This window comes from Callorhinus ursinus, unplaced genomic scaffold (assembly GCF_003265705.2).
Source record: "Callorhinus ursinus isolate GAN/ISIS: 27379988/994484 unplaced genomic scaffold, GSC_fseal_2.0 scaffold11, whole genome shotgun sequence".
Classification (NCBI taxonomy): domain Eukaryota; kingdom Metazoa; phylum Chordata; class Mammalia; order Carnivora; family Otariidae; genus Callorhinus; species Callorhinus ursinus.
The window spans coordinates 35,567,591-35,587,893 of record NW_027397073.1 but is presented as its reverse complement, the minus strand read 5'-3'; the positions used below and the strand labels follow the sequence as shown (position 1 = coordinate 35,587,893).

Sequence of the window (20,303 nt, the reverse complement as noted above, 5' to 3'; positions counted from 1 at the left end):
TTATATATGGATTTGCATTTTTTTACTGAGTCTTTTTAAGATGGGGAGGGGTACCGTAAACTAATGCACAAACTGTACTATAGCTTAGTCTTTAAGGAAAAAAAAAGTTTAAAAATAATCTTGGCCACAATTGTAGTTTTTGATATATATAAGCCATGTTCCAGGAAGCCTAAAAACCCCCCACTATTTCATGTCCTATGCCTACAGTGTCAAATAATGCATGGTTCCCCAGTGAATACTTGTGCACTAACTCATTTGAGGACAGGGTTCTCTTTTAGGCCCTGATACTTTGATTTTTCCCAGAGGACAGTTTGCTATTTCTACTTGCCATTTCTTAGAAGAAAAGTAGAAAGTATAACACCATTAGTTTCCCATTGTAAAATGAGTAGATCATTATTATTTTATATTTATTCTGGTCTTTTATTTTTTTAAACTAATAACTTTTTTTGTCATAATTAAAGGTACATTGCAGTACAATAAGAAAGTTAGACTTTAATTTTTCAGTGACTTACTTTTTTGCCTTCCCATTTGAAGCCTTGGTGGATTTTTTTTTCATAAATAGTATTTACAATGGATTATATAATAAATTTCAAGAAAACATAAGGAATTTTTGACTTGCTTTAGGTAGAAAGGCATTATTTGAACTTTTGTGTCTCTTGACACTGTAGAACAGTTAGTATGCCGAAATTCATTTTCAGATTGTCTATTCTGAACTTGTACAATTCAAAGAATATTTTTTGATTGATTAGCCTGCACTTGACAGTCATTTTTTTGTTGTTGTTGTTCTGGCTTGATACTACTTCCTAAAAGAGGTTAATTTTTCTATAGCATTTTTTACCCTTATGGATGGCATAATGTAACATGCCTCAGTTTATCTTTTCACATTAATAAATATTATGAATCTGTGGGTTATAATCTAATATGATTGTCATTTATTTTGTTGTTAAAATTGTTCCAGCTTTGAAAATTGGGAGGGCATGTTAGGAAAATGAGAGTATTAAAAAATAAACTGAGGTATGTTACAGTTTTAAGACTCAGTGTGAGCAAAACTCCATTTAAATCAGGCAGCCCAGCACCGGAAGTGGTTAGGAGCCCTCCACCCATAGGAGCTAAGGGAGAGAGTTTTATGGGAGAAAAGATGGAAGCAAAGCAAGGAAAGTATTTACCTGGGCGATAGCATAAGCCATTGCCTTATTTGCGAATGGCTAGGTGGCTGTTGGTGATGGATTGTTCTTAGGTTTTAATTCCTTAACCTTGAGGCATTATGGGTGAAAGATTTGGTTTGCTTCCTTAGGCTGCTAAGGCATTAAAGCCACCTCAGTCTAATTGCCTCCTTGTTGAGTTAATTAATTGATTAAGATTTTATTTATTTATTTGAGAGAGAGAGAGCACACTCCAGAGGAGGGACAGAGGCGGAGGGAGAGGGACAAACAGACTGTGCGCTGAGCACAAAGCCTGGTGCTGGCCCCATCCCATGACCCCTCAGACCACAACCCCTGCTGAAATCAAGAGTCAGTCACTTAACTGACTGAGCCACTTAGGCACCCCTGAATTATTTTAATAAGCAAAACAACTAAATATATAAGTGTGTGTAAATAATTATAGGTAAGTCTAAGTGATGGCAGAGGATGTTGCACCCAACCTTATAATTAAAAAGAAAAAAAGGAAGGAGGGAAGGAGGGAGGGAGGGAGGTGAAACCAACTGCAAGCTCAGGACATTTCTTGAAACAATCAGAGAGCTCAATTCACAAAGCAGCCATAACCTGAAATCTCAGGAGAGACATGTACCTACAGGGAAAGATGAAGTGTGAGCACTAGCTTACCTCGGTGGACACAGCTGGCAATAGGTAGAGACATTTCAGCTGCAACAGATAACAAATTGGTGGAAGCCAAAAGTGGACAGAAGAGAATGGGGAGCCTCCTAGAGCAGTAGATACAGATGGAGCTTGAACTGTCTTGCAAGCTTTTTCTCCATAAGCCCTACTTGATGAGAGCCCTGATAAAGTATTTCTCTTGCTATAGACCTGGGAGAGGGAACAATGGTTGCAATGGAAAGGGCACAAATATGTCCTGGAGCCTTCCCCCTCATCTGTCCTATGGAACAAAAATCCTAAATTCAGGAAGGAGGGGTACCTTAAACTAAAGAGCCCTTAAAGGCACTGGTGAAAACACGGAAGCTGGGAAGGGAGGGGACAGAAAATAACCTCAGGGGAAATGCAGGATTACATCCCCAAAACTGCAGTTCCAGAACTGTTGTATAGAAGAGAGAGAGGAGCACTGTAAAATTTAGGCTTACAGATTCTGATTAGCATAGGCCTAGTTAGAATACTGGAGACCACCCCCCCGACCCAGACCCCCTACCACCAAGCTAACCAGTGTCTAGTAAAAGTAACAGTTAAATACCAGCGAGAAACTAACAAGAGACAAACCCTCTAGGATGGAAGACGGAGAGCTGAGGGTACAGCAGACATGTGGTCCCACGTGAAGAGAAGTTATGCTTGGAGGAATTTGAAGCTTCTGGTGCACTCTGAGGGTAACCATACCAACAGCAAAGACCAAACCTGCCTACCTACTGATCAGATAAACACAATTCCTGCACCAAAAACCTAACCAAAGGAAAGGTCTGCCCATTACCAAGTATAGAAATTATTTGCCTCAGTCTCTACTGTCCTATCCAGATATCAGTATAATTATGAGCATTGCAAAGACAAGGGAAAATGTGCAAAAGAGACAAAGCAACAGAAACAGATACAGTTGAAATTGATGAGGAATTTAAAATGACTAATATGTAAAAATACGTTATCTATGGCTCCCTAACATCACAAAATTTTAGCCATTTAAAATACTAGAGCCCTCCCTTATTCCCCCCCCTTATTTTTAAACCAGAGGCCCTATTGTTTAACTGAGAGGATTGGTGAGGCCCACCATTCATCTTTCACAGGGCCTTTTGTATGACTCCACTGTGGCATCAACTCTGATCTTTCTAAGGTCTTAACAAGTTAACCCTTGGCTTTATCTCTAGAGCTTGTTTTTCCTGGTAGTATCCTGGATTTGAAATTTATTCTGAAGATGTTTCTTACTTTTAGCAGGTTTGCTATGTGGAGAGGCTGAGAATCTTTGGAACTATGAAATCCTGACTCATTTTGGTTTAATAATCTTGCCTTGAATTTATCTTTTCTTCCAATTCACTATAAGCACCAGGAAAAAACCAGGCAGCACCTTCAACACTTTACTTGGAAATCTCCTTAGATATGTTAGTTACTCACTTCATTAGGCACATTTCCTACTTCCCACATTACTAAAGATGATATGATATTGGTAAACTTTCTGTCACCACATACAGTGCTTCCCCTTTCTTCAATTTCCAGTAATATCTTTCTAAGACTGCTTTTTTCAGTTCTTTGCTGGCTGTTGGCTGGAGGCCTCCCTCCATTCCTTGTTTCAAGTGCCTCTCCATATGGCAGCTTACAACTTGACAACTGGCTCCCATCAGAGTGAGCAAAAGTAATAATGACAGAAGTCACTACCATTTGTAATCTAATCTTGGAAGTAACATCCAGTCAATTTTGAGAGTCACTAGGTCCATTCAAGGGGAAGGGATTAAACCAGGACATGAATATGAGGAGACAGGATTCACTGGGACCCATTTTAGAGGCTGGTTACCACAATAACACTGTGATTTTCTTAAATTTACGTGTTCTAATATATCTCCTGTAGTTCCCTTAATGTTTCCTGCATACATAATCATATTATCTGCACATAAAATTTTACTTCTTTCTTTCTAACCTGTATGCATTTTACTTTGATCTCTTACATTATTGGACTGACAGGGAACTCCAATCAATATTGAATAGAAGTAGTAATAGCTGACATTCTTGTTTTAAGTACACGGTTAAGGAGAAAGTGTTCTTTTTTTCCATCCTTGTAATAACCATAGCTTTTTATAGATGCTCCTTATTAGTTTGGGGAAGTTCCTTCAGTCGCTAGATTGTAGAGGTTTTTATCATGAATTGGTTGAATTTTGACAAGTGCCTTTTCTGTATTTATAGATGAATGTAGAAGGTTTCTCCATTATTCTATTAACATGGTGAATTACATCAAGTTTCAACTCATATAACTCTTGCTTTCCTGGGATAAACTCATCTTGGATGTATTATCTTTTTGTATCTCTGGATTTGGATTTGCCTTGCCTATATTTTTTTTTTCTTTTTGGATTTTTTTTTCAGCTATATTTATTAGATAGATTGGACCATAATTTTTGTTTTCTATAATGTCCTTGTTAGATTGTAGTAGTAAGATTATGGCTACTTCATGAAATGAGTATACACTTGAGTATACACATGAACTAAAAGAAGTAATCAGTGAGTATTAGAATGCTAACTTTTTTGGGGTGCACTTTTAACCATGAATGTAAATGATCAGATAACTGACCTCTTTAAGCATTATATATCATACTCTCTCTTATGCTTTGTTCCTTGGAAATGTGTTTTATTTTTAGGGTGTTAAAAACAATATGCATTTTTATCATTTGATGCATTCATCAGTTGATAGACATTTGGGTTGCTTCTCCTTTTTGGCTATTATGAACATTTGTCCACAAGTTTTTTGTGAACATATATTTTCATTTCTCTTGGGTGTGTTTTAAATGGAATTGCTGGGTCATATGTCAACTCTATGTTTAACTTTTTGAAGAACTGCCAGACTGTTTTCCAAAGTGGCTGCACCATTTTACATTCTTACTTGTAATCTGTGAGGGTTCCAGTTTCTCCATAGTTTTGCCAACATTTGCTTTTAACTATCCTTTTGATTATACCTTCCTAGTGGTTTTGAAGTGGTATCTAATTGTTTTAATTTGCATTTGTTTAATGACTAATGACGTCGAACAACTTTTCATGTGCTTCTTGGTTATTTGTGTATCTTCTCTGAAGAAGTGTCTATTCTGATGCTTTAAATTAGGTTGTCTTTTTAGTGTTGAGTTTTCAGAGTTCTTTATATACTCCATTCAGGTCCCTTATGAGATATATTATTTGCAAAAATTTCATACATTCTATGCATAGTTTTTCACTTTTTTGAAGGGGTCATTTGAAACACAAAAGTTGGGGCACCTGGGTGGCTCAGATGGTTAAGCGTCTGCCTTCAGCTCAGGTCATGATCCCAGCGTCCTGGGATCGAGTCCCGCGTCGCGCTCCCTGCTCCTTGGGAGCCTGCTTCTCCCTCTGCCTCTCTCTCTCTCTCTCTCTCTCTCTCTGTCTTTCATGAATAAATAAATAAAATCTATAAAAAAAAAAAAAGAAACACAAAAGTTTTTGGGATTCCTGGGTGATTCAGTCAGTTAAGTGTCTGCCTTTGGCTGAGGTCATGATTCAGGGCCCTGGGATCAAGTCCTACATTGGGCTTCTTGCTCAGCGGGTAGCCTGTTTTTGCCTTTGCCTGCCCACTCCCCCTGCTTGTGTGTGCGTGCTCTCTCTCTCTCTGACAAATAAATAAATAAAATCTTTAAAACACACACAAAAGTTTTTAATTTTGATGAAGTCTAATTTATCTATTTTTCTTTCATAGATTATGGTTTTTGATGTTATGTGTATCTAAGAAATCATTTCCTAATCCAAGATCACAAAGATGTATGCTTCTATTTTCTTCCAGGAGTTTATAGTTTTAGCTCTTACATTTTGGTCTTGGATTCAATTAGTGTTAATCTTTTTATGTGGTGTGAGGTAGGGGTCCAACTTTATTCTTTTGCATGTGGATAGCAAGTTGTTCCAGCACTATTTGTTGAAAAGACTATTCTTTCTCTTTGATTTTCTTTATACCCTGGTTGAAAAATCAGTGTACTGTAAATGTGTGTATTTATTTATGTTCCATTGTTTCCTGTGTCTATCTTCATGCAAGTACCACATTGTCATGATTACTATGGTTTTGTACTAAGTTTTAAAATTGGAAAATGTGAGTCCTCTGTCTTTTTCTCCTTTTTAAAGAATATTTTAGATATTTTGGGTCCCTTTCATTTCCATATTACTTTTAGAGTTGGGTCAGCTTGTCAGTTTCTGCAAATCAACCAGCTGAGATTTTGGTAGAGATTGAGTTGAATCTGAAGGTCAGTCCTAACAATATTAAGTCTTCCAATCATGAACATGGAATGCCTTTCCATTTATTCAGGTCATTAATTTCTTTTGATAGTGTTTTTTTTTAACTTTCAGTGTACAAGTCTTGCTTCTCCTGTTGAATTTATTCCTTTGTACTTTATTTTTCTTGATGCAAATATAAATAGAATTGTTTCCTTGATTTCCTCTTGGGGTTATTTACTGCTAGTGTGTAAATATACAATTGACTTTTGTACATTGATCTTGTATCCTGTAACCTCGCTGAACTCCTTCATTAGTTATAATAGTTTTTTAGTGGGTTTCTTAGATTTTCTGTATTCAAAAGCATTTCATGTGCAGTAGAGATGGTTTTACTTCTTTTAGAATCCAGATGCTTTTTATTTCTTTTTTCCTACTTAATTGCCCTGGTTGTAATCTCCAGTACAATATGAGCTGAAGTGGCAAGAGCAGACATCCTTGTCTTATTGTTGATCATAGGGGGGAAAGCATTTGATCTTTTCCTATTAGATATGGTATATTAGATAATGCATTTTTCATAAATAGCCTATTTTTAGATTGAGGAAATTCCCTTGTCTTTTTATGTTTTTGAGTTTTTTTCTTTTTTTAATCATGAATCATTGTTGGATTTTTTCATTTTTCCAGATCTGCTTAGATGATCATGTGGTTTTTGTCCTTTGTTTTATTGATATGTTGTATTACATTAATTGATTTTTGAACGTTAAACCAACTTTTCATTCCTGGGATAACTCCCAGTTGGTCTTGATATAGAATCCTTTTGTTATATTTCTGGATTCTGTTTGCTAGTATTCTTTTTTTTTTTTTTGAGGATTTTTGCATCTACATTCATTTGATATTACTCTGTAGTTCTTAGAGCCCTTTTGACATAGATTGTTATGTCTCTGATTTCTTAAAGCATCTGTGTTCCTTTAGATGATACTTTTAAAATAACAACCAAATGTTACAATTTCTGAAGAGGGCATTAAGGTGATAGCACCAAAATATTTTTTAATGATAATAGCTCTTTTATTTTTCACCATGTATTTACTTTTGCTTGAGAACAGTATGTTATGTCTCTTTCTCTTTATCAAATGTCCTATGAAATCTATTTCCTTCCCTAAATCATACCTACTACTAAATTGATATTCAGAATTTAAAAAATGGAACCAGTGTACCCAGCTTCCAAACACAAGACATTAAACAGGGCAAGAAGTTTATCTGGTTGACCATAGGGTGAGGTGCAATTCTCTTTAGAATAGAGGCTTTGCCGCCTTGACCTTGTCTTTTCACATTTATGTAAAAGTACCCATTCATGGAATATCTGGAAGAACATCGTGGTTATGCAAGGCTATCAAATCTTTTTCTAGAATGCTAGTTTTACTAGAAAATTAAGAATAGATGAGTGTGGGAAAATGTTTTATATTAAAATAGAAAAGATTGCTTTACGTAGAAAAATACAGAATGTGCAGGGATGTTTAAGCAAAAAAATAAGACTTCAAAGAAATTCAGTACTTTTGTCACAATTTTCACCCTGACCATCCAACTCTAAGGATATAAATTCTCTTTTCTTGATAGATTAGAATGCATTTTGTGGAAGTTTTTGAAGGAATACTCTGAGGCATTAAAGAAATGCTGAAAATGGTGATTTCTTACTTCATGAACAGGCTATTGGTCCTTCTTGTAAATAATTAACAAAATTACACTTGGATTATTATCTTGTCCAGTTTTAACTTTTTTAAGTAAATGCATTTTTTTTTCAAGTTTTTATTTAGATTCTGGTTAGTGAACATGTAGTGTAGTACTGGTTTCAGGAGTAGAATTCAGTGATTCATCCCTTACATTTAAGTGCTTATCACAAGTGCCCTCCTGGATACCCGTCACCCATTTAGCCCATCCCCTGCCCATTTCCCCTCCATCAACCATCAGTTTGTTCTCTGTGGTTTGCATCCCTCTCTCCTTTATTCCCCCTCCCATATGTTCATTTGTTTTGTTTCTTAAATCCCACATGAGTGACATCATATGGTATTTGTCTTTCTCTGACTTATTTTGCTTAGCATAATACACTCTAGCTCCATCCATATCATTGCAAATGGTAAGATTTCATTCTTTTTGATGACTGAGTAATATTCCATTGTATATATACCACATCTTCTTTATCCATTCATCAGGCAGTGGACATTTTCGGCTTTTTCCATAGTTTGGCTGTTGTTGATAGTGCTGTTATAAACATTGGTATGTGTGTACCCCTTCAAGTCAGTATTTTTGTATTCTTTGGGTAAATACCTAGTAGTACAATTGCTGGGTGGTAGGGTAGTTCCATTTTTAACTTTTTGAGAAATGGCCATACTGTTTCCCAGAGTCACCACACCAGTTTGCATTCTCACCAATAGTGTAAGAGTGTTCCGCTTTCTCCTCATTCTCTCCAACATCTTGTTAATTTTAGCCATTCTGACAGGTACGAGGTGGTATCTCATTGTGGTTTTGATTTATTTCCCTGATGATGAGTGATGTTGAGCATCTTTTCATGTGTCTGTTGGCCATCTGGATGTCTTCTTTAGAAAAATGTCTATTCATGTCTTTTGCCCATTTGTTAACTGGATTATTTGTTTTTTGGGTGTCGAATTTGATAAGTTCTTTATAGATTTTGGATACTAACCCTTTATCAGATATGTCATTTGCAAATATCTTCTCCCATTCTGTGGGCTGCCTTTTAGTTTTGTTGATTGTTTCCTTTGCTGTAGAGAAACCTTTTATCTTGATGAAGTCCCAGTAGTTCATTTTTTGCTTTTGTTTCCCTTGCCTCTGGAGATGTGTCTAGTAAGAAGTTGCTATGGCCAAGGTCAGAGAGGTTGCTGCCTCTGTTCTCCTCTAGGAGTTTGTTGGTTTCCTATCTCACATTTAGGTCTTTCATCCATTTTTAATTTATTTTTGTGTATAGTGTAAGAAAGTGGTAGTTTCATTCGTCTACATGTTGCTGTCCAGTTTTTCCAACACCATTTGTTGAAGAGACTGTCTTTTTTCCATTGGATATTCTTTCCTGCTTTGTCAAAGATTAGTTGACTATATAATTGTTGGTCCATTTCTTGGTTTTCTATTTTGTTCCATTGATTTATGTGTCTGTTTTTGTGCCAGTACCATACTATCTTGATGACTAGAGCTTCAGCAATCAGACGACAAAAAGAAATAAAAAGCATCCAAATTGGCAATAAAGAAGTAAAATTATCACTATTTGCAGATGACATGATACTCTGTGTAGAAAACCCAAAAGACTCTACCAAAAATTTGCTAGAACTGACACACAAATTCAGCAAAGTTGCAGGATATAAAATCAACATACAGAAATCTGTTGCATTTCTATACACTAAAAATGAAGAAGCAGAAAGAGAAATCAAGGAATCGATACCATTCACAGTTGAACCAAAAACCATAAGACACCTAGGAATAAATCTAACCAAAGAGGTAAAAGATCTCTACACTCTGAAAACCATAGAACACTTAGTAAAGAAATTGAGGATGACACAAAGAAATGGAGAAACGTTCCATACTCACAGATTGGAAGAGCAAATATTGTTAAAATGTCTATACTACCCAAAGCAGTCTACACATTTAATTCAGTCCCTATCAAAATACCCCTAGCATTTTTTCACAGAGCTAGAACAAACAATCCTAATTTTGTATGGAACCACAAAAGACCCTGCATAGCCAAAGCAATCTTGAAAAAGAAAAAGTGGGAGCATCACAACTCTGGACTTCAAGTTATATTACAAAGTCGTTGGCCAGTTTTAACTTTTTAATCCTGTTGGTCAAATATTTCCCTTCCCTGTGCTTAGATGCTCATTTTCTTAATGAATTAATTTCTATGCTCCACATGAGGTAGAGGATTAGGTCTTCTTATGTTACTTTGTGGTCTGAGAATGCTTTGATGAAAAATGTAGATCATGATACCAGATATTTTCTTATACATATACCTCAAGGGAAATACTATTGAATATAAATTTAAAAAGAAAACAGATTTCAGAGTAGATACCAAATCTGGAGGCTGTTTTATTGGCAAGTCCTCTGCATTTAAAGGTTGTATTAATATATGTGCTCATATTAACTAGGCTAATAGACCACAAAGAAGCAATACATATCTTTAGATAGGCCTGTAGAAGAAGTGTTGCCTTTTGTGCTTGTCTATAACCTTCCAGAGTATAATAATTGCTAAAGAGTAGTCTAATTATAGTAGCATAACACAAAAGATTAAAACAAAAAAGCCCTGTATAAATAGTGTGGCAACAAATTTTTCAAATATACCCCAGAAACTAAATTTAGAAGAGTGATTTTTCTAGATAGAGTACTTATGTTTTGGGAAAAGCTCATTGTAGACTCTGGCATTATGAGATATATCTATAAGCATTTTTGCCCTCAATGATCCTTAGAGTTTTCATGAATCTCCTTCAGGCCCAACAAAGGGAATAAGTGAATGTTGGTGAATACCTACGTTTTTTGACCTGGTAGGCTCTAGAGATAATCTCTGTGTTTAGTTTAATGTTAAGGTAAACTTGGCATTCTACCTTTTTCTTTCTTTTTTTTTAACTATTTTTCTGACCCTGGAGCATTGCTTGCTGATGAAGCAGATCTTTGGGCCATTCCTTATATTTATAGGGGCCTTTAAGAATAGTCTTGAACTGATAGAGAGCCATTGTTATGTTCCTTTTGGATACCCTGTAACTGACTAAAGTTACTTTGATTATTTTTTTCTATAGTAGGCATTCAGTAAATTTTTTTTAAGATTTTATTTATTTGAGAGAGAGAGTGTGCATTTGAGAGAGTGAGTGTGCACGTGTGCACCAGCAAGCACCATCGGGGGAGGGGCAGGGGGAGAGGGAGAAGCAGACTCCCCTCTGAGCAGGGAGCCTGACAGGGGCTGGATCCCAGGACTCTGGGATCATGACCTGAGCTGAAGGCAGACACTTAACTGACTGAGCCACAGGCACCCCTTGAATAAATATTTTTTAATAAGTACATGAAAATAAATGTTTTCTTATGTACTTACAGATTTTATTCTCTAGTCTTATCTTTAGGATTTTATCAATCTAAACGGGGAGAGATTTTGCTACACTTAGAAAACTACATTTTCTCACCTTGACAGTGCTTTTTCTCTCCTAACAATATATAGCATCACTTATTTCATGCTTATTTTTTTTAAGTTTATTTATTGTTTTTTGTAATCTCTACACCCAAAGTGGGGCTCAAACTCAGGACCCTGAGATCAAGAGTCGCTTGCTCTTCTGACTTAGCCAGCCAGGTGCCCCTTATCTTTATTTTATACATAATCCTACATATTTGTCACTTCTTATGTTATGCTAAATTTTGCATTTTTATGCTTTTTAGTATTTCTCTTATCTACTTTCTCTCTCATCCTATGGCTATATCTTTTGCCTAGATTATAGTATTGTATGCCTTGCACCTTGACCAAATGTTTGAGAACTTCTTTCTTATTCCTTTACAAATGCTCTCCATATTTATAAAGGATGTATATACAGTATTAGGATATTTATAGTATAGTGAAGGAAATTATAGAACTTTAGCTGGAGAGAATTTTAACAATTGTCTAGTCTAGCTTTTTTCTTCATGAGTGAGACTGATGATGCTTAGAGAAATAAGCACAGTTTTCCAGTGTCCCCACGTATACATGGTTTTCCACTTTGCACTTTGGGGGTTTACTTGATTTGGAACAGTATCTTGGCAAAGGCGTTTCAGAAGCTGGCTGACAGATTGAAGATTTAGATGGTAGAAAATAATTCATGGTTCAAATGTTTGAGAATTCTAGAAAAACTGAGAGGCAGCAGGAATTATTTTGAAAGGTAGGGCAAGTGTGCTTGAGAGTAATGGCAGCAAAGGGGAAGGCCTTGGAAAGGGATGGCAACAATGGAGGCAGGATAACCTGAGACCAGGGGATAAATTGCCCTCATATGTCTATTTGTTTAGTTGTCTGTGTTCTTTGTACTTGTTATCAGTTTTAGAGTTTACCTTCTTAGAAGGAAGGGCCTGAGTCCCATTCATGGACCTAATAGTATCTAAACATGAATAATAGGGGTTGGGGAAATGATTTTAATGTCATGATGAACAAGAAGACATAAACCTCTTTTTTTTTTTTAAAGATTTTATTTATTTATTTGACAGAGAGAGAGAGACAGCGAGAGAGGGAACACAAGCAGGGGGAGTGGGAGAGGGAGAAGCAGGCTTCCCGCTGAGCAGGAAGCCCGATGTGGGACTCGATCCCAGGACCCTGGGATCATGACCTGAGCCGAAGGCAGACGCTTAACGACTGAGCCACCCAGGCGCCCAAACCTCTTTTTTGAACACTATTGTGTGCTATGCACTTTCATGTAAATTATTTCAAAGACAGGATGCAATCAACTCAAACATTCAAAAATCCAATTTTCATTCTTTTACTTCATTGATTTCAAGTATCTTCACCAGAAGGCTAGCAACAAAGGAAAGGCTGTGGAGTTCATGTTATTCAGAAATTGCCATCATAGAGCTGGGGTCTGGAAGGAAGTAAATTCAGGAGCTCAGAGGAGTCCCTGTGGATTTCCTTTACACATATTGCTATGTATCTTGTAGGATAAATGTTGTACTCTCTTTGGAGGCATAAGCACCACTAACAGAAGAATTCAGGGCTAACATCTCTATGCACAGAGTAACAGAATTAGGGTTGTCATTTTAAGGTAAGTTTTAATGTTGTTCTTGTTTAATTGGGGTTTTTAAACAATTTTTCCCCCTGTGCTCTTGTCAGAAACCACCTTTTTGATCGGATCAAGTTGGAATACTTTTCAGAGTTAAACATTAAAGATACAGATTTTGGTCAGTGTTTTTTAACACTTTGTAATTCTTTTTGGACTAAGAATAGTTGTAATGCAAACCTTTTTTAATGTTAATACCATCTTTTTATTCTAGTCTAGTTACTTATATGCTACTGAGGAATTCAGGGTATCAGTACCAAGGAAAAGAGAAAAATTGCCTGTGTATATTTAATGAAATGTTTCAGAGATATATAGACTGTATATCTCATTGACAGGATTTAAATAAAAATATGAAAAAGATTCAAATCAAAATAAATTGATTGTGCCTGTTTTGATAAGAAATGAAACTGTGTTTTCAGTTTGGATATTTTTCTGTCCTGGATTACAATTTGGGAATTTATATTCTATGTAGGACTTTCCATATTTAAGATACTTCTGATGATTGGGAATATTTTTGATGTAAAAATCGTATTCATATTTTATTACAAAGGTGTGCAAGATTGCCTTATGAAAGGTTAATTTTTAAAAAAGGCTAGCATAGATTATCCCCTTAAGAAATCAGCACACCTCTGGAAGAAATCTAGTTTTGGTAAATGACAGCTCTAGGCATGTATTTTCTTATTCTCATAGGCATTTTCTTTTCATTTTTGTATTTCAGAGTAAGCGAGGAAAAGGAAGTGACCGAAGAACGATTCCGAGCTGAGCAGGAATCATTTGAGAAGAAGATCAGGCAGTTGGAAGAACAGAATGATCTGATCATCAAAGAAAGGGAAGATATCCTTTTTGAAAGTCCCCTGTTTTTAATGTGCAAGAAGTTTGGCTCTTCCATGAAGAAAATGTAAACTCCAGAGAAATAATTGTTCTAATTTATAACGGAATAAATCTGCGTGGGCTGCCATTTTTAGGCAATCAAAACGACACTTAACAGCATGTGCTGTTACTTCCTTTGTGCTTGATATGGCCACCCAGCTGTTCTGCTGCCGCTATTATACTGCGGAGCACATATTTGTCAACTAAAAAAGACAATAAGAAATTTGGGCATTAAAATGTAGTGTTGGAGCTTTACTAAATTCCGTTCCACTACTCTAATTGAGCCTGAAACCTCTTTGTATTTGGCATTCTTTCTAGCTAAAGCTTTGACAGCCTAAGGAATTCTACTCTGAAAATCATAAAAATTAAAAAAAAATCCATTGTAATTTGTAGATGTTATAATTGATAAGTGTTTACATTACAACATAATACCACCAAAATTCTCATGGAGGAGAAGACTGTTGGGTTTAGAACTAGAGAGAGAGGTGTGTGTGTGTGTGTGTGTGTGTGTGTGTGTGTGTGTGTGTGTGTGTGTTATGTTGCATTATTTGTAAGAAAGTAAAATAAAAACTGGTATTTTAACTTAAGACTTCATTACCCATTAAGGGATACGCGAGTTACAATAAGTGTATTTCTGAAGTTTCTTTTGACTGAGCTACTTATCTTTGGATGTTTTTGCAGTGGTATTGATATAAAAGAGAAGTGACTGTCCCTAAAGTTAGGGTGAGGATTGGCCAGCTAACCTAGTATATGAATACTTGAAGGAACCAGTGCCCTTATTGGCAATATCATCATTAACTTCATTAATAATTATTTCAAAGGTTCTTCGAGTGTTAAAAATGATCATACATGGACAATAACTATACATTTGTGAATACCAGGGAAATAGAAACATAAAGGTAAATTAAGTCACTTGGGAAAAAGCATAAAAATGTAACTGTAAAAAATGAGTTCTGAATTTCTTTTTTTTTTCAAAAAGTAGGAATACACAATTGGAAATTAATATAATCAGAATTTTCAGATTTGATTTGCTGAGTAGAACATTTATAAAGTTTATTTCCCCACAATTCTAAATTAGGTGTACTTTCTCAATTATTTGTTTTCTATAACTTTTAGCATTTGAATAATCATCTTGGATCTTCTCTTTTCTTTTCCTTCATTGACTTTATTATTTTTATTTATTTATTTATTATTTTTTATAATTTTTTTAGATTTTATTTGTTTATTTGAGAGAGAGAGACAGAGATAGCGAGCGAGGAGAGGGAGAAGCAGGCTCCCCAGTGAGCAGGGAGCCCAATGTGGGGCTCGATCCCAGGACCCTGGGATCATGCTCTGAGCAGAAAGCCGACGCTTAACCAGTGGAGCCACCCAGGCACCCACTTCATTGACTTTATTGTACTAGGCAGTCAACTATCAGGTTAGGCCCTCTTTTGTGATTTTCTTCCTGCTGCTTTTCTCTCTCTGGGTTAAAGTAGTGCTGTTTAGTCAGAACTCACAACAAACTGTGCTCAGCCGTTTCGGGTCCTTCACTTGTCACAAGGAATGGAGACTCGGACTTCCAAGAAAAGGCAGATTAGGAATATTTTTATTTGTAACAAAAATTCTCATTTTAGGGCGTCTGCTTTTTTCCCCATGTAACAACTCTAGAGATAAGTGGCCTCTGGCATTGCTTCCATGGCTTAAAATTTTCAGCACTGGATCTCCACTGTTCTCTTAGTTTGTTCTAATGGTTGCAGAATTTCAGGTTGCAGAATGGTTGCTGTAATTCCAGGTATCATCTTTGCCCTAAGTCAGGAAGAAAGGGGAGGAAGGAGTTCGGGCAGTTGTGACTGTCTCCTTTTTTAAAAAAATGTGAAATCTTTCTCAGGGCACTCCCCACCCCGCTCGCCATATTCCCAATCCCCCAACCTCCAGTAGTCTTCCACGAGATATTTATTATCCTGGACTTTATTACATGGCCATGCTAAGCTGCAGGAGGGGCTGAGAAAGTAGGCATTTACCTTGTCCAATTTATAGAGTGAAAGGCAGCAATGGAGAAGGAGATTGGTAATGAAGTCAGCCTCCAACTCTATCTGGTAGCAGAAGTAGGGGAAATAGAAATCTTTTTCTATATAACAGGGGGTAGGTGATGATGTCTTGGCCTTCCTGAGACAAAAAAAATTAGTATTATGTCCAGTGAAATTGGGGTAAAGTAGGGAAATAAGGTGAGAAAGGGAGATAGTAGACAAGTTTGAAAGCCTGGCCACAGTTAAGGCTTTATTTATTTGGTAATGTGCTTAACCAAAATGTGTAGCTATCTGGAAAAGTTAAATCTAATTTTGGTGGACTATTATATTTTAGCACTCTTTGAGTCAAGATTAATGGATTTAGTGCTTAAGTGTGAATTCAGCATAGCTACGAATAGTTTCCTCTGTCAACCTAAGTAGTAAGATACCCCAGGTGATTGTAGTAGCACAATTTTTCCTATTTTTCCAATGACATAGCTCAGGAGTCAGGAAGCTACTGCCAGGGGCCAAATCCAGTAGGGTGCCAGCTACATCCAGCCGCGCCCATTCATTCATGTGTTACCTGTGGCAGCTTTTGCACTGCAGTTGCGAGCTGAGCAGTTGCAACAAAGACCCTGTGGCCTGCTTAGCCTAAAATATTTACTTCTGGCTCTCTACAGAAAAGTTTACTGACCCCTGATTTGTCTTATACACTAAAAAGGAAAGGAAAAGGCATGTCAATAAAGTCAAAGACTTAGACATAGGTCACAGTTGGAAGTATTTTACATACAATATGAAAGGATTTGACTTGAGCATTAATTATCATTGTGAATGAAGATTGGTGTAAATGTGAGACCATTATCAAAAATTGAAATGGTCTAGTTAATATAATTCACTTAAGATTTTTTTGAATCACCAAAAGATAGGTGGTATTTGTGGAACTGTGGAAGAAAGGAGAGAAGAAGATATCACCTAAAAACAGTGACACCCATGGTTTTTATTCCAAGTAGATTACTCAGGTACAAATCTCCTTTACTGGCATAAACCTGTCAAAGGTTAATATAGATGATTTTACAGTACATAAAACCTTATAAAACTTAGAAACATAAAACAAGGTTATAATTTAAAACAATATAATTTTAACTACAGATACATTTACCTATCATACATGAATGATTCAGACTCTTTCATATACATGAAATCAGATAATTTTAGATCATTTTACAGTCTGTTTCTGTGTGAGGAACTATATGAATTCTGATTTTTGGAATTTTAAAGATGTGTTATACTAAATTTATGGGTTTTTTGTTTTAAAAGTTCTAATAACTTGATTTATTGCACTATACAAACACAGACCAGTCCCTTGGTGAAAAAGAGAAAAGATATTGTACGTGTTTGCATTTGGACCAGGCTTTTGAAGATTTGTTCTTAACAGTGAATAGAGAATTTATTAGTAAAACATAAAAATTCTTGTAATTTTCAGTCTTTGAACAGTGCTTATTTCCTGAGAACTTAACTATGTGAATGAATAAACTATTAACCAAGTCAAGCAGTCTGATGAACCTGGTGGATTTTTGTCTACCTAAATGAGTACGAAAGGAGAGATAAATGTGAAACTTAAAGAGAAATATGTCCAATAGGAATCGTTCTGAAGCATATTAGCGGGTAATAGTTTAAGACACAGAGAATGTAACCATTAGAAAAGTTGATTAATATTTGAGCTAATTGTATTTTCAGAACATATGTCTCAGGTCAGGATGATATCAAAAGCTTACAGAAGGAAAGTAAAGTCTGATGTTTGCTGTTGTAACTGGCAGAACAAGGGAAGTGATAGAGAAGAAAGTACAGTGGCTTTAGAGACAAAATCCTGTTTTCATGCTGGTAAGCTGTCTAACCTTGAAAAGCTACTGTCTAACCTTGAAAAACTAATGAATGTAGTTCTGAGTCTCTGTTTTCTTCTACAGTATGTGGATAGCTAATAATGCCTTCTTATTTCCTTGCCTTTCTTCATTGGGGCTCTGATGGCTTTCCTCAGGTTATACAAGTGCCTAGGCAGTTTCGAGGCTTACCGGGAGAGTGAAAGTGATCGGCTCTCTGCTTTATCTTCTAATTTCTGTGCAAGAGTAACTTCTCTACACTGCTTACACCTATTGGGTCCTCATTGAAAGGAAACTAGGTCTGACTTTCTTCTCCCAGAAACTGGACTGACAAATTTTTTTCTCTTCCTGGTCTGTTGCCATTTTTTCTCTGATTGAGACTTAGTAAATTGAAGAGGTCTTTAGAGGTGCTGATAGCTCAGATCCTTGATCCCATTGCCTAGGTGGTCATTTTAGAAACCTTGCTTTAGGAAGAAAGAATTTTAAAGAAACTAAACTTAACCTTTTTGAGGAATGAAAGGTCTCAGGATGTATGTACTGGAAATAGACTAGAGAAAGTTCACAAGAGTTTTATCTAATTATGTAAAAAGAAATCACTGGTTTGAATAACAGAGATGTTCAAACCTTCCTATTTAACTATACATCTCTACTACAGGAGTCAGACTAGCATGATCTGCTGTTGGACTTTTGCCAAGGATAGAAACCACATTGTAGGAGTCTCTGTCATAAATCTGGGTGCAGTGCTGTTGGGTGGGTAGGAAGGGTGGGGAAGGATAGTTGAAATAAGTTTCAAAAGAAAGGTTAAATTTTTCCTTCCTAATTAATTTTTCTGGCCCATCATAAGAGAAGGCAGGAAACCCTCTAGTTTTGGAAATAGTTTTGGGAGAATTAAAATTCTAATCTTCTTAAAATGAAGATTAGCAGAGGAGAGGGTGTTTTGGTGTTTGACAATGTGGTATACAAATGTAACAAAGTATGTTGCCAAGCACTTATCAGCTGTGATGAATCTTGTCCTTTTTGTTTTCAATAAATACTGGGTTTTTGTTGTTTATGTTTATAAATTGAATTCTGTGGTGACAGAATATATTTCGTATTCTGGGATAAAGTCAGTTTACTCAATTTAACAAGCCCTAGACAATATAGTTCTACTAATCGAATTATTATCTCTAATGCTGTGGAAGTTGTACTTCTTGAGACCCTTTTATTTGCTCTGTGATGCTGTATAACTTTAGCAGGTTTTGGACCACTATTATTGTATACTACCCCGGAATGTCATTTAAAATGATAATAACAGATTAAATAACTCTTTCCATTTGTATTATAGAGAAATAAGCATGTCTAACAAGAGAACTGATTATTACTATTATTGTTGTTGCCTAAACTTCTCTTAAGGATTATTTTGTTCTCGTAAAAATATTTGGATATTAATGCTAACTACAGGGGGGAATTGAGGATAAGTGTTTGCACAAAATTAAAAAAAAATATAAAAATGTATCCATATACTTAATTTCATTCCAGTAAGCCTTTAGGGGTTAAGTTACTCTAGGGTAGTGCACTGTATTTACAGCTTTACTTGTCTGGAACTCATCCAAGAATAAAAATAAAAAGAAGCACTCCTCACCTGCTCTGGTCCCCTATGTATGCACTTTTCTTGTATGAGAATTCCTGAAGCTGCCATATGGATAATAATAAACTCAGTATCTGGTGTCTAGTTTATAAATCCAGTGCAGATTAGAAGCAGAAAATTAGAAGTAAGGTTCGGAGCTACAGTGAGAATATTTAAACTGACAGGGGACTTCACAGGAAAACTGTTAAAAACCATATAAGAACTGAAAATACAAGCAGTCTAGAACTCTGGCTACCTAGATATATCTCAAGGCTTTCATATAATAAATGCAGTGCAGTAGTTAACATTCATAGTGATAATTCTGAGGCATTGAAATAATGTTAAATTGTTTTTATCCCCCATTACTTCTTAGTACTTCTTTTATTTTAGTAAGACATCTTACATTTGTATATTACTTTACTATTTACAGAGCACTTTCATGTGTACTCTTTATTTTTTATTATTTTCTTTAAAGATTTTATTTGTTTGAGACAGAGAGCAGGCTGGAGGGAGAGGTATAAGGAGACTCTGTGTTTCATGCAGAGCCCAGGGTGGGGCTCGATCTCCCCATCCTGAAATCATGACCTGAACCAAAATCAAGAGTTAGATGCTCAACCCACTCAGGCACCCAGGTGCTCCTCCCATGTACTTTTTAATCTTCACAATAACACAGTTAAGTGAGGCAGATACTCTTACTCTCATTTTACAGATAAGATATGGGTCTGGAGAAGTGACTGAAACAGCCCATTGCATTTAAGAGTGAAAGCCTTTGACACCAAGTGGCTTTCCATTATACCAAATTATTTCTGCAGCAGTAAATGATACAAAGATCAATAAGCCTTGCTTTTCTAGTTTGCTTTATAGTTAAAGCACAATTTAATGAAAGTTGGTTACATTATACAGTGCTTTTTTATTCAAAACTGGTTAAAATTTTTTTTTGGAACTCAACCTAAGTTATCCAGAAATCCAGACATGTAGAATGTTCCTGAGATTTTCTTGTGTTTTGGCTTTTTCATTCAGTCACCAAGCCTTTATCATTTCCCTCTGAAATTCTGAGCCCATTGTTTTTTGCTGTTTTCTTGGGCACCTCCCTGCATTCTACCATTACACTGTGATGTCCTTTTGTCACTGTCTCC

The 20,303-nt window shown here is 36.0% G+C and overlaps 1 protein-coding gene across 5 annotated transcripts in view; it reads left to right on the top strand.

The window, feature by feature from the left end:
- KIAA1328 (KIAA1328 ortholog) overlaps positions 1–20,303 on the top strand; it is a 366,775-nt gene that overhangs the window by 42,005 nt on the left and 304,467 nt on the right. For all 5 annotated transcript variants that reach the window (XR_012380034.1, XM_025886685.2, XM_073898300.1 and 2 more), the window contains one exon: positions 13,548–13,663. Coding sequence is in view for 4 of the 5 variants with exons in the window: in XM_025886685.2 (XP_025742470.1) it covers positions 13,548–13,663 (116 nt within the window). In the remaining variant the exon portion in view is untranslated. The remainder of the gene's footprint in view (positions 1–13,547; positions 13,664–20,303) is intronic.